Source organism: Bactrocera neohumeralis, chromosome 3 (genome assembly GCF_024586455.1).
Source record: "Bactrocera neohumeralis isolate Rockhampton chromosome 3, APGP_CSIRO_Bneo_wtdbg2-racon-allhic-juicebox.fasta_v2, whole genome shotgun sequence".
In the NCBI taxonomy this organism is placed as follows: domain Eukaryota; kingdom Metazoa; phylum Arthropoda; class Insecta; order Diptera; family Tephritidae; genus Bactrocera; species Bactrocera neohumeralis.
The window spans coordinates 29,527,609-29,542,545 of NC_065920.1; the positions used below are offsets into that span (position 1 = coordinate 29,527,609).

At 35.3% G+C, this 14,937-nt stretch overlaps 1 protein-coding gene across 1 annotated transcript; it reads right to left on the minus strand.

The window, feature by feature from the left end:
• Positions 1 to 393: 393 nt before the first annotated feature.
• On the minus strand, positions 394 to 1,962 carry LOC126752912 (uncharacterized). The gene has a single exon (XM_050463953.1). The coding sequence runs from the start codon at positions 1,690 to 1,692 to the stop codon at positions 1,261 to 1,263; it is 432 nt and encodes a 143-aa protein (XP_050319910.1). The 5' UTR covers positions 1,693 to 1,962; the 3' UTR covers positions 394 to 1,260.
• Between the last annotated feature and the right edge of the window lie 12,975 nt (positions 1,963 to 14,937).

Consider the following 14,937-nt stretch of genomic DNA (forward strand, 5'->3'; position numbering starts at 1 on the left):
AATAGTTTAAAGACATTTTGTAGGATGAAACCATTCAAAGAAGAAGCATTTTCACTATCACAAAACATTTAAAACCAAGACAGTATTGCATGAATTGATCTTTGTATTGCTTCCATATTCATCAAATTCTCCGGATCTAACACCCATACGCGTTTTTCTCTTACCAAAGCTCAATAGAACGCTGGCTGGAATGAAATAGTGACAATAATGCCGTAATCGCCGTAACTAAGGCAGAAAAAAGGTATCGTTTTTCAAAAACTGTGTAGAAAGTTTGAAAAATCCCCTATCGTTAATAAGAGTTGCATTATCCAACCTCCCTAGCATATAACTACCTCGCTAATTGGAGGGTGGTTCTAAGGGCTTGCGATAGTATTTCCAAATAAGTTAAACAAGTTTTGGTTTTATTTATTTTTGATTAAACATAATTTCCTATATTTTAAAGTTTTATATACATATGTTTAGTACATTTAAGTGGACGGCACGGTCGGTAAGACACATCATTTACATAAACTTAAAACTAGCTCTAGCAAATAAATATTTTTACGATTTTCAACATAAATATTTTGTGTTAAATAAATAGTCAAATATGATTTTGAATAGCGGTACAGTAACGGTAAATTTGCTCCTACAATTTTTAATATAAATATTAACAAGTAATATTACGGGTCTAAATTTCTGTTTGAATGTTCTGTTTTTAAACTATTTGTTACTTAAGTACACTACGTAGTTATAAATGCAACAACAATACTACATTGTAAACAGGAATTGCATTGAAGAAAGCTGTCACATCAAAAGCAGCTTTGATTGGAATTTATATATACATATGTATGTATGCGTGTTCGTTTACTAATTTGTAAAATGTAAGGTTATGGTTGAATTTTCTATGTTGTAAAAAAATTTCAGTGTTCAGAGAATTATTTCATCCCACATACACAATTACATTTCTATACTATCTGCGTTTGAATGTCTAAACTTTGGAAATCACTTTCTAATTCACTCACGTATCTTAAATTATGGGTCACAGGTTTCATTAACGCGTAGAATTGCTTCGCCAAAAGTGATAAGATTCAGCATGCACTAGCTGATTCGAGTCGGTTATCACCAAATTTTATATAGGAACAAGTGAGTGCAGTGCTGGTAACAGTACGAGTGAGCACAAAGCTTATCATACATGTGCCTTATCATACATGTGAGCGATTGTACAGTGAGTAGCGTGATCAGTTTTTCAAACACTTCCTTCCTCTCTTTCGCTCTCTACTTTCACTGTGGCACGTCAATAGATAGCACTTTCGCACTACCCTTGCTGAAGATGCGCTCCTTGGGCGGTAATTCACCAATCAGATAGTCGCCCATTTGTTCGATCGCCGAGCGTGAGTGTCCCGTGCCATGAAAAGCCAAAGTTGCATCGCGGCCGGCATGCTCCATTATGATATCCTCGCCACCTGGATGATCGCGGAGAAATTGTGTGACGTCATAAACGCGATCGTAAATGACAATCCAACAGTCGGAGTACTCATCATGTTGTGCCACAACGGACAGTGGGATTTCGGCAAGGCCGCGTGGTAGTAGGCCATTGCTGGGTTCCTGTGGGAATGTCTTATGCAGCGCAGGATTTGCGGAAGTATTATTGGGTTTTTTCGACGCCGAGCTTAGGCGCAAACTTTGCAGTATGTTACTGATAGCAGAAGTCATTTTGTTTCTATTTTTGTTTTTAAAACTTAAACTTGTACTATTTTCTTTATTTATTAGTTATCGTTAGTTTCACTTTCGATATCGTCGCCTTTTACTTTCAAAACTTATCACGCGTTATGCTAACACTATTTTAAAGGTTTGTGATTTAGAGCACTTTTACCACTTTTATTATTATATAGTATTATATTTATATTTGTCTTATGAGGTTTTTATTGTGTAGACGCTACGATTCACTTTGCACCGATTCAAGCCGCTGAATGCCAATCGAATAGCAAGTCTTAATCTATTTATATGTCAAACGTATCTATATGCATGTTTCTAGATTACCTTATCTGAAGCGTGGCTGAGTGTCAGTCGTTTAGTCTCACGCTGTGCCGACTCGCCACAAGGGCAGTTGACTCTGAGCTGCGCTTCAATGAGATCTTCTGATCTACGCAACGCTCGTCTGTCACTTTGTCACAACCGGCGAGCCGCCAAACCGGCGTTCGTACTCTCAATGCTGTAAGTGTTGGTTGGCTCTGCAAATGCCTCAATGAAATCTGACTCACTCACATGTTAAGGCGTCATTTGCAGCTCAGCTCTGCTGCGGCAACGCGGGGCTAGTGTAAGACGAGGTAGATTGAATTTATGGTTTGCGCCCATATTTTGTTTTGCGGTCTGATTAATGAATGAATGCGTAAAGTGCTGTGAATTTTTCTACTTCGTCAGTGCATAAATCTATACGAAAAGCTAAAGTTAAGTTAATGTAATAGTCATAACACAGGTCAACAAAACAATATTAATTTTTATGCTATGCGCAATAAATGATACCAAAAATAAACAATAATAACAATTGTACGATCATAAACAGTGTAACTTTGTTTACGCCTATTTGACGTCTATAACTTTTACTGTAAGAAATCTGATGAATCTGCGTCTTTAAAAGACGCTTGTTATTGTTTTTCATCTTATTTGGTACCTAGTGACGTTTTTGCGTTCGCTTTCGTAATGGATTCTTATATCAAGAATCCTCCGAAAAGTTTCAGCAAAATATAAAGGGTAATCCTTTTCGTGGTTCTCTATTTTTTTAAAGAAAAAACACAGAACTTACAAATTTAAGGGGAAAGTGTATTGCCATTCCAAAGAACATTCTTTGACAAGCAGTTTTTAAAGTTTATCTCTTTCAAATGTTGCCGCGGCTACATCTCAGATGGTCCATCGAATGGTGACTTCGAATGACGAGCGTTATATTTTGCTCCAAGGCCTGAATCGAAGCGAGATTGTCCGCATAGACTTTGAACCATACATATACCCATAGAAAATATCTAATGGTGTGATATAACATGATTTTGGTGGCCAATCGACCTGCGCAAAATGTAAATTATCTACTCGCCGAGGTGTTTTCTCAAGAAATCCATTGGTTGAATCGATTTGTGGGAAGTGGCGCTGACTCGTTGATACCAAATGTCGCCGAGATTACGAGCTTCAATTTCAGGCATCAAATAGTCGGTTATCATGACGCGATAACGGTCGCCATTCATGGTTACGTTCTCACTGGCATTATTTTTGAAGAAGTATAGAGTGATGATTCCACCGGCCCAAAAACCACACCAAACCGTTTTTTTTCTAGTTGAAATGACCGCTCCAATAATGAATGTTGGATCTCAAAAGGGATGATGTTGTTGCGAATACTACACTCAGTAGGCCGATTATGTTGACCATAAGTTGGGCGAATCGCGCGAAACACATTCTTTACAGAACATGCATTTTCGTTATAAAGTTGAACGATTTGTAAACGTCATTGCCATGATGAAGTGCCAGACTATGCTTAGCAAGTATAACATGACAGTTTAATACGACTCACACGTAATCTGTCAAAGAAAGGCAATTGAAAAAAGTCCCATTAGTTGCATCAGCCGTTATAAGGCTCCTTCTTTTGTCGCAAAACGCATCGATTGTCATCAAGGTCCCTGGCGCAAAACTCTGTAATCGCTGCGTGGTGTGCCAACTTATTCAGATGGATTTTTCGAAAACCACGAGCCATTTTAGGATAAAAAATAATTTTATAAAAACTTTGGAATTTTTCTTATATAAAGAGGAGATATGTTCAGTAATTAAGCTTTAGCGGCGACACTGTCATCATAAGAGTTCAACTAGAAACGAAATATTAGTTCCCCATGAACATATAGTAAACATTTACTTTGCAATACTAAATTTACTAACAATTTTTAGCGAATCAGATTGAAATAGTGTAATTAAGGTAAGGTAGCAGAATAGACAAAACCCAAGTTGACTAGTGCAACTACAAAGAGCATATACTCTATATGTTATGTAGTATGCTATGTGGTTTATTTTATATTACATGATTGCATATTGAGAATTAGAACGGTAGTTATCGAATGCTAAGCGTCGACGCATGTTTGCTAACGGAATATTAGCTTGAATATGTTATACAGATATGTATGTATAGTACATACTTATTATTAATAAATGCTATAGTGACGAACTATCAAATTGCGAAGAAGGAAATGCCGCTATTCCGGGTTCTCAACGTCACATCGGTGTTCAATGGTCTTATTTTTTTTCTCTGACTTTTGCTTTCAGCACGCAAAAGTCGTTTTCTATTTCAAGCAAAATAAATGTGTCAATCCATACATTATTTAATTAGTATACTATGTGATGCTGAAGAGAATTTAAAATTTACGATTATGATTAAACATAGCTTTACGGTGGTAATAAAACTATTTATACGCCCCGAACAGGGTATATATTAAGTTTGCCAACAAGTTTGGAAACGTCGGAGACCTTAAGAAACATATATGTATAGTATATACTATACATATGTATATAAATAATCTGCGTGATGAGCTGAGTCGATTTGTCCGACTGCTTGTCCGTCTGTATATAATATAGGTCAGAAGTTTTGCACACGTCTTTTTCTCACGAAGAAGCTGCTCAATTGTCGAAGCCGCCGTTATCGGACAACTATAACATATAAGTGTCAAACAAACTGAACGATCGGAATCAAGTGCTTGATGGAAAACTTTTTAATTCGACAATGTTTCTTCAAGAAAAGTATTATCCAGGACATTGCTACAATCTCCGAAAAATAGTTCAGATCGGCCTGCTATAACTATGTTAGCTTATAGCTGTCATCCAAACTGACCGATCAAAATCAGAATAAAGATCGTTTCATTTTTTATGCTATAATAAGTACACCTGCGGGTTTTATAGTTTCGGTCCAGCCGAATAGCTTTGGTGTAGCCGAAGTTAAAATTCCTTCTTGTTAAAAAAAATAATACTGATTGTAAAATGAACTTGCGTGCTAAACTCAACATAAAAATACAATTTGTTTTGAAATTTTGAGATAATATTTCTCCTACGACGACCTTGACATGCGGATTTGCTGCTTCATTCACGCTATGTTGCTTGATAACACCGTGTCTAATACTACGTTCCCATTATCGTTATGCTGATCTCATTCTTTATTTGGAGCACAAATAAGTATTAAGTATATGGTTTGTTTTGGAGGGAATGTACTTAAGAGCTATCATATACTCTGGGACTATGCGCTAAAGTTGTAAACTGTAAATAAAAGTGAAAGCAGTTCCGTTTGATATGTGATTTAGAACTATTTATAAAGTTTATTTACCCCTAACAAACTCTTATTTTACTAATCCCACATAAGAATTAAGCTTATTGAAAAGGCTTCAGGATCTCATTTGATCAATATTTCTTTAATAAACTTGATCACAGATTGTTGACATGATAACTGACAGACACTGTAACTAGAAATGCACTTCGTTTTTACAACTCAAGTTCAATAACTAGATCAGATGTCTTAAAGCTTTCACTTCCCATTGAACGTCACATCTGATGCCTTGAATCTTCTTTGAAGTAATTGATTTGGTACGAAAATATAATATAAATATTTAACAAAAAAGAGTAAAATATAATAGCTGTCTTCGATTCGCCTTTTTAATGCTCGCTTCTGATCTCTTGTTAAAAAATTACATGTGGAAGCATCAAAAAAATTATAGAGATGAATTGGTACCAATATAATACAATAAACAATTACTTGAAACAAGAAGATTAATATATTATATATAACAGTCTTTATATGGTTTAATATCACGTTGGCAAAATTTCAAGTCGAGTTCTAATACCAAATCCTACAAAATTGTAAAAACACATTATAAGTTGTAAACTGAGGGTGATAAAGAGGCATTAAAGTATGCAATGTAGTCAGTGGTATGCGGCGAAGTGTCGAAAAAGAGCGTTCAGAGCTCGCATTCTTCACAGAAAGCGTGCAGAATATGCGAAGAAAACTAATAATTATGGGGTATAGGTCTACATCGCAGCTTTTCAACGTTTCCAATGCAGTAATCGGTAACTGGTTGTCTTTTGACTTTTGCTTCTGCCCCCAAGGCAGATCGCTGCCAGTGATCAAGTTCGTATTTGAGCTTTAAACGTCGCACGACGTTGTCATTATCCAAAAGGCCTTTGATTCTATCTATCAAGCATTCAATAAGATTTTATTTTACATTTTCTTTTCAAATCTTCGACAATTGTATCCAACAGCGGAATGTACCCTGAGGCCCTGTAAAACTCTACGCAAGTTCTCATGCAGAAACTTTCACGTTTTGTTAGTCGCGCGCAGTTTCTTGATTTTTCTTTGCCAACTTTCAGTTCTGCCGCCATTTTTTTCGTTTCTGAATAAATGGATAGAAAATGTTCCGTAACTTTTTGTCTCCGATTTCGGAACATGTTACAGATCGATCGATTATTTCTGGAGAATCACGCTGAATAAATGAGTTAGAGATAGAATATAGATAGATATACATATAATAGATAGGTAAAAAATCCCAATTATAAATTGAAATTTACACACGGCAGCCATGAATATCGTTGTTTTCCCCACTGTTTCCTTATTTTTTCAGTTATGTACTAAGTTTTCTATGTTGAAAAACTTGGAGGATAAACCACGGAGAATGTATTAATCGAAGATATCACAGATGGAGCTGTGTAAATATGATACAGGATCGGCAAGGCTGATTATAGTCCAAATGTACGATTTTTTTCAAGGAATTAATGACAGAAAGTAAGTGTGATTTTCATACTTTGATCGCAATAAAGAAATTTTACTTTTATGTATATTTTAATTTTGTTTTGCTGCGTATAGATAAGAGCTTTGTCAAAATCTGAAAGTAAGACGAAATCAATTATAATGAACAATGACAAATTAGTTTGTTTCGAAAACTTGAACATTTTAGACCACACGTGAACAAGGCATCGCGCTCTGTTAGACTAGCTTAGAATTAATTTTTTATTTGTTCAAAATTTAATTGTCAAACTGCACGACTTTATTAAATAGATTCTTGAACTTGAAAAACTATAATTAAAGAAAATCATTTGCGAAGTATTTTTAGCTTTTTTGGGCAAAATTTTAAATCTAAGCGATCATATGACCTTATACATTGTATATAAATTCTTGTTTATATTCTCGAATTAGTATAAACATTAAAATTTTAAGCTGATGCGTTGTCTTACAATTTTTACGTCAGCTCAAAGCGTCTGGGTAATACCAATAAAACAATAACAAAACTTTTAGGAGATAACGGAAAGCGTGAGCCTAGTGCTCTTTAGAACGCGGAATACATTTCTATATTATGTGTATTCCAATTTCATTTTCATCAACCTTGACATTAACTTTTATTACTTTGTAAGTGAATATATGTATGTATGTATTTAAAGTTTCAGGAAAAAAAGAAATGATGCAAGTATGTTTATGATTACAACTTATATACAAATGTACATACATATATAATATTTTCTGTAAAAAATATAATTGTAATATTATTTTTTAAATTTTTGTAACTCAGAAAGCAACACAAATACATATACGTACAGCTGTTGACAGCTAATTAGAAACGCTACATAGCTTAAAGTACATGACGCTATTTTCCAATAAATCACTTATTTTTACAGTTTTTTCCCTCATTTTATTGAAATTTACGTTAAACTTAAACTCTAATAGTAAAAATTTTAATAAAAAATCCCTTTTTTGGAGATTTTAATAAAAATGTGTAGAATCAACGATTTGAGTGCGACAACTAATTAGAAACGAAAATATTTTACCAACAAAAAACAATGATACGAGTATTACAAAATCTTGCTTACTTTCAGTTAGTGTTTTGTTGGTTATCTCTTTTACTTTAATATTGCTTCACATCCACTGCGAATTAACGTTATAAGACTCTGACGGCGCGCCAATGGTGTAGCTTGCCATGCCGTTCTAATTTCATCACAAAGGATATCCAGATTTGTAATATTTTTGGTACCTACAGATTTTTTGACATCAACCCAAATGTGTTCTCTTCAGGCCACTCCAAAACATTCACGGAATTTCAACAAAAAACTTTCGTGTCAACTTTTCCGCATGCTTTGGATTGTTATTTTGTTGGAATTTCCATATAACAGGAAAATTCCTCCTTTGTCCATGGCGGATTGTCCGTTTTTAGAATGTTGACTCATTTCTCCTTTTTTAAAATTACATCAATCGTATGGAGCAGACCTACACCATTCCAGGAAAAACATTCACACACCATGCTTCAGTACGCGTGAGCATAGCGAGGATCAAATTCTTGATATATTGGTCGGCGAATACACCTTCGATCATTAGGATCTATGCTATTAATTTTAGTTACATCGCTCCAAACCAGAAACTGCCATTGATTTGTTGTCCAAGATCAACAAGAGTTGGAAAAGTCTACGCATTGTTTACTTTGAATTTTAGTCAGAAGTCAGTTAGTTTTAAAATTCTGTATATGCTTAAGGGTATTGAAAACATATTTTTTGACCTAATTCAAAATTTCCTTGTACGTCTTTCCAGACTGACGAAGGTCAAAAATGTAACTACGTAGGGCAGATGTATGTTCATATGCAGCTTTTTCTCATTAAAAACCTTGAATAATACATTTTAATATATTTTAAAACACAACTTTGAAACACATCCTTACGCGAAATCAGTACCTAATATTATTAATAAAAATTAGAACCAGAAGGAATTTTAATTCTTTAGAGAACTGTTTTTAATTAGCTGTCGCACTTAATTCACCTTCTAATTTCGTGGTAAATAAATTAACACGAACAATGCAAGACTTTTAGGAATATATCAAAAATTTTTATCATTAGATATACTTATCAGCCACCTATAAAAAAGAGAGCGTTTCTAGTTAGCTGTCAACAGCTGTATATATAGAATGCATGTCTAGAGCCTGCGGTTCGTAACGCAAGCTTTGTTTGTGCATTCTTAATGAAATATATATATATGTACATATGTATATATACTGTATACCTGTATTTATAACTGTTTCGCTGATAATAGATTTCACTGAAATTTTAATAGCAATCAGTTGTTATGTATACGGATATTCTAAGTAAATATAAAACTGCGCACTTCTATAAATTAGAAGTTAGTAACCAAAGTAAAGCTTCTTGCAGGTATTTGTAGAGTATGGTAGAGTATGTGGAATATATGTTAGATTTCCCGAAAACTCACTCAATCACCTTTTGATATTGTCTGCTTTTCAGTTGGTGATAACTGCGAAGATACTACGGCTAAGCGAATTAAATAATAACATTACCGAATCTATGAGTCTCTATAACATATCATTTGCGTGTACGTGAGGAACTCGAAATTTTTGAGAATTGATTGAAGTTGATTCAAAATTATAATCTAGAATTATTATGTCTAAGAATGATCTTATAGACTAGATATTATTATTGTTTAATTATATTCGCCTGTTTCCGATCCCTTTGATGTTGCGAGTGATGTTAAAATTCGAAAAAATGCAACGTTGAAACAACATGGGGGAAAACATATGTACAAGGTCTGCCGCAGAAGAAGCATAACTTTTTAAATATAACTGTTTCTGGTGGCGCTACCTATTGGTGGGTATATGAAATAAAAAGTTTCATCTCTTGTTGACATTTCGTAAAAAATAAGACAATTGGATAACTACAATCGATGTTACCGATCAAAAAGTGACAGCAGCTTTTGGTCAGTCGTAAAATGCAAAGAGCAAATATTAATTTTTGTTTTCAACTTGTTTTCAACTTGGGAAAACGTTTACTGAAACATTTCAAATGATGAAAAAAGTTTATGGTGATCAGTGCCTGTCCCGTAGTAATGTGCGTGAGTGGTTTAAGCGATTCCCAGAAGGTTGTGAGGACCTCTGTGACGATCAGAAGTCGGTCGTCTTCAAAGTCAAAAATAAAGACAATGCTGTCTTTGTTTTTACGATTCCGAGGGTATTGTACAACGAGAGTTCGTCCCACCTGGCCAAACGATTAATGCTGTGTTTTACCTTGGTGTTGTGAAGCGTCTTTTGTCACGCATTCGTCGTGCTCGACCACAATACCGTGAGGCAGGGTCCTGGCGCCTGTTGCACGATAATCCGCCGTGTCATCGGTCGACGCTTGTCACTGATTTTTTGACAAAAAACTCCATATTAACCATTAATCACTCACCCTACTCACCTGATCTGGCACTCTGTGATTTTTACCTATTTGGAAAACTTCATTTGCCTTTGAAAGGACACTGGTTTCAGGACATTTCAGCTATCCAAAAGGTGATGACCGATACTGTCAAGAGCATTCCGAAAAATGACCTTAAACACTCATTTGAAATGCTAACTGACCGGACTAAACGCTGTATCGAAGCACAAGGAAACTACTTTGAATAAAAAAATATAACTTTTTGTTGTATGTATTTCAAAAATTATTCTTAGTCCTCTTAAATTGGCGAACTTGGTTTTCTTTGTTCACAATCTGATAAATTTATCTCACCAATTTTGTAGTGCTGATGACGAAATCAGACTTAGTTTTATCAAATCACATCATTCCTTAGGTTATTTTAATTTTTTGAAAAAAATTTGATCATTATTACCATTGTCTTTTCATACAATCACTTGATTCCGATTATTCAGTTTGTATGGCGGCTGTATTCTTGTATTATACTCTATCGGCTCCGACAAATGAGTAGCTTTTTGAAGAGAAAGAAACGATATCTGAAAACTAAATATCAGGTGAGGCTAGATGGCTGATCCTTCAGCATGGGGAAGGAATCAAACTTAGACTATTCGCTCAGTTCCTTGTGAAGTCAAACGAAAAGCTCTTGTGTACAGATGTTAGCTGTCTGCAAAACGCCCTGAACTATCACAGTTCTGCTAAGGTGTTTTATGTCCAATTTTGCTCTATCAACTGGATGTTAAGTGTTGGAGACCCGAGTTGTTTTTGATTTGTCCTGCAAATACGGAACATTCGAGGAATTCTATGTATGTTTCTATGTCATCTTTTGTATGAATCTCGTTGTGATAGTGTCCTGTTAAAACCCCTATAAGCATTGAAAGTGAACCATGCTAGAGTTATATGACCTCTTCCGATTTACCCCAAGCCAGGAGGACCTTGTGACTGCTGCTGGTGGTAGTTGATCTGCGCGTGCTGAGCTGGTCTGAGGTCCAATGATTCAGTAGCAAACCACAGGAAGGCAACGGAGCCCGTCAATTACCATTCTGCAGTTATTGACGCTGCAATATCGCTTTGGTCAGTCACCAAACTAGTCTAATCTTAAAGTAACTTGATGCTAGAGATAAGGAGTTTTAACACTTCTTCTCCAGTCTTGAGCGCTCTTTCAGCGAACTAAAGGCTAATATCGTTGCTCTACTATGGGAGTGGATAGTCAAAATTTCCATATACAAATATATCGACTCAGATTGTCTAGCCGATCATTTATATATACATATGTATATAATTTGTATCATAGCCGAAGTTTTCTTCTTGGTATTACATACAAACTTCAAGGTAAACTACATATATGTGACCTGGTCTACGAAAAGGGGGCTTAGGTGTCAAAAAAAAGGAGAACAATTAATGAGATAACGAGAAACTGACGATTATTTTTAACATCAAGGCTCCTCAAGTTTATTTCCAATATTTTGCATTTTCAGTTAGGATAATCCAGTTCGTCAAAACGTGATTGAAGCATTAGAGGAAAAGTATGGGAATGAGTCTGAAAGAGAATACGAAAACACAATGAAGTTCATCGAATAATAATAAGTGTATGGGAACTATTTTTTTTAATTTGCTACTGAAATTATATAATTCCTTAATAAAGAAATTGTAACAAGTAAGGAAGCGCTAAGTTCGGGTGTCACCGAACATTTTATACTCTCGCATGATAAAGTGATAATCGAGATTTCATTATACGTCATTTACATATTTTTCAAATACCGTATTTTTGTAAAGTTTTATTCCGCTCTCATCATTGGTTCCTAATGTATACATATATTATACAGACAAGGCATCACATGGAATTCAAAATAGCGTTATATTGGAAGAAGGCATGGTTGTGAACCGATTTCACCTATATTTCGTACATGTCATCAGGGTGTTAAGAAAATATTATATACCGAATTTCATTGAAATCGGTCTTAGTTCCTGAGATATGGTTTTTGGTCCATAAGTGGGCGAGGCCACGCCCATTTTCAATTTTTAAAAAAATGGGTGCAGCTTCCTTCTGCAATTTCTTCCGTAAAATTTAGTGTTTCTGACGTTTTTTGTTAGTCCGTTAACGCACTTTTAGTGATTTTCAACATAACCTTTGTATGGGAGGTGGGCGTGGTTGTTATCCGATTTCTTCCATTTTTGAACTGTATATGGGAATGCCTGAAGAAAACGACTCTGTAGAGTTTGGTTGACATAGCTATAGTAGTTTCCGAGATACGTACAAAAAACTTAGTAGGGGGCGGGGCCACGCCCACTTTTCCAAAAAAATACGTCCAAATATGCCCCTCCCTAATGCGATCCCTTGTGCCAAATTTTACTTTAATATCTTTATTTATGGCTTAGTTATGACACTTTATAGGTTTTCGGTTTCCGCCATTTTGTGGGCGTGGCAGTTGGCCGATTTTGCCCATCTTCGAACTTAACCTTCTTATGGAGCCAAGGAATACGTGTACCAAGTTTCATCATGATATCTCAATTTTTACTCAAGTTACAGCTTGCACGGACGGACGGACGGACAGACAGACATCCGGATTTCGGCTCTACTCGTCACCCTGATCACTTTGGTATATACATATAACCCTATATCTGACTCTTTTAGTTTTAGGACTTACAAACAACCGTTATGTGAACAAAACTATAATACTCTCCTTAGCAACATTGTTGCGAGAGTATAAAAAGAGATATTATATAGATGACTAGAATGTATTTAGTTTGGGAAACTAATGTTCCTATATTGTTGAACGTTTTCAGGTGTGTCTGCTAACCTCCTAACCAAAGAATCATGAGCATTCTGAAAGTTTGTTTGTTTCCAATATTTATAATTATAATACAAACTTTTGATTATTTTTTTTCCTAAAGAATGGAATAAGCTCTAATCTTTAATAACAGTCAACGTAAAATAAGCAAAAATATTATATATTTAAAATTTTTAAGGTGGCTTTCTTCTTTATATTATTTTGCAAATTGATGATTTTTTTTATAATTTAATGAACTGTAGGTCAATTAGCAAAAGAAACGGTACCTCTTAATTCCATCACTAGCGATTTTTATGCAAAGAAAGAAATAAGTATGTAATTGCATATGTATGTATAAGAATATATGTATGCATATGTTACTTTTTTAAGGAATTTTAATCAAATTTATCAGCTATGAGAAGCATTGTAAGTGCAAGTATACGCCAATATTCTCGTATAAGTGTATATTTACAACTCTGCTTCAACTCACGTTTGATCCCAACAACTGCGTCATTTGGCGGCGTACGACGGCCCACAGCAATTGATCCCTATGAACTGCACCGTTAAGCGAAATAACAACACTTATGAGTTACAAAATTTAATTGAAATTAAATAATAAATTATGTGAATATTCACTGTCATCGAGGTTAACGCATTTTATTATAGAATGTTATCAGTGCAAAGTAGAAATTATCGGCGTAGCGTATACGTTTCTACGTTTACACCGATCGATCGGTTCGCGATCGCATTGATTCGGAGCTGCAGATCAAGCGAAATGTGAATATATAGTAAAATTGGTTAAATATATAACAATATAAAAGATTGAGAGCTAAGCTAAATACAACATTTCTACAGCATACTTGTAGACTAATACTGGAAGATCTGGCCATGCATTTTTGTGGCTAAGATATATATATTAAATTATATTATAACGGGTGATCCAAGTAGAGGAAAGCCTCTTTCTGGCAGATCCCGCGTAAGTCGTGTCAAGTTGCCATGTGTCATGTTAGTTTTGTTCAGTACTGTTTGGCGGGTCATCATGGAAAGACTTACGAATAAACTACACTTACATATTGTTCAACTTTATTACGAAAACTCACGTTCTGTAAAGAATGTGTTTCGCGCGCTTCGCTCAACTTATGATCAACATAATCGGCTTACTGAGCGTAGTATTCGGAACACCATCACTCATATTGAGACCCAGAATTCATTATTTGATAATATTTGACCGAATAGACCACGTCCACCATGCAGAAAAGGATATATAGCAGCCGTAGCTGAGAGTGTACACGAACATTATGGAGAGCCAATTCGACGCAGTTCACAGCAATTAACACTGGCGGATGGAACGACTTGGCGCATTTTACGTAGAGATTTTAATTTGAAAACGTACAAAATACAGCTTGTATAAAATGTGAAGCCTTTCGACATTCCCAAGCGACATCGCTTCACTCTATGGGCTCTTGAAAAGCTCCAAGAAGATCCGACGTTTTTAAGCCAAATTTTGTGCAGCGATGAAGCCCATTTCTGAATCAATGGATATGTAAACAAGCAAAGTTACCGCATTTGGGACGAAGAGCAACCAAAATAGATTTAAGAGCTGTCATTTCATCCAGAATAGACAATGGTTTGATGTGGTTTGTGGGACTGTGGCATCATCGATCCATATTTCTTTAAAAATGATGATAAACGAATATTTGAAGCTCGCGCTGCTTCCCACACACCATATCAACCAATGGACTTTTTGAGAGAACACTTCGGTGAGCAGATAATCGTGTGATATCACAATTCCTGTGAGAATATTTTAACATTGAAGTCTGTTTGGACGACCGCACTTTACTTCGCCAGTTACCAGTCGAAATGTTATAGAAAATTGGACTCAATCGATGGACCATTTGAGGCGCAGCCGCGGTCAACATTTGAAGGAGATAACCTTCAAAAATAAATACCAAAGAATCTTCTT

Excerpts from the sequence above, each read along its gene's own strand:
- LOC126752912 (XM_050463953.1), bottom strand. The coding sequence starts at position 1,692 with ATGACTTCTGCTATCAGTAACATACTGCAAAGTTTGCGCCTAAGCTCG.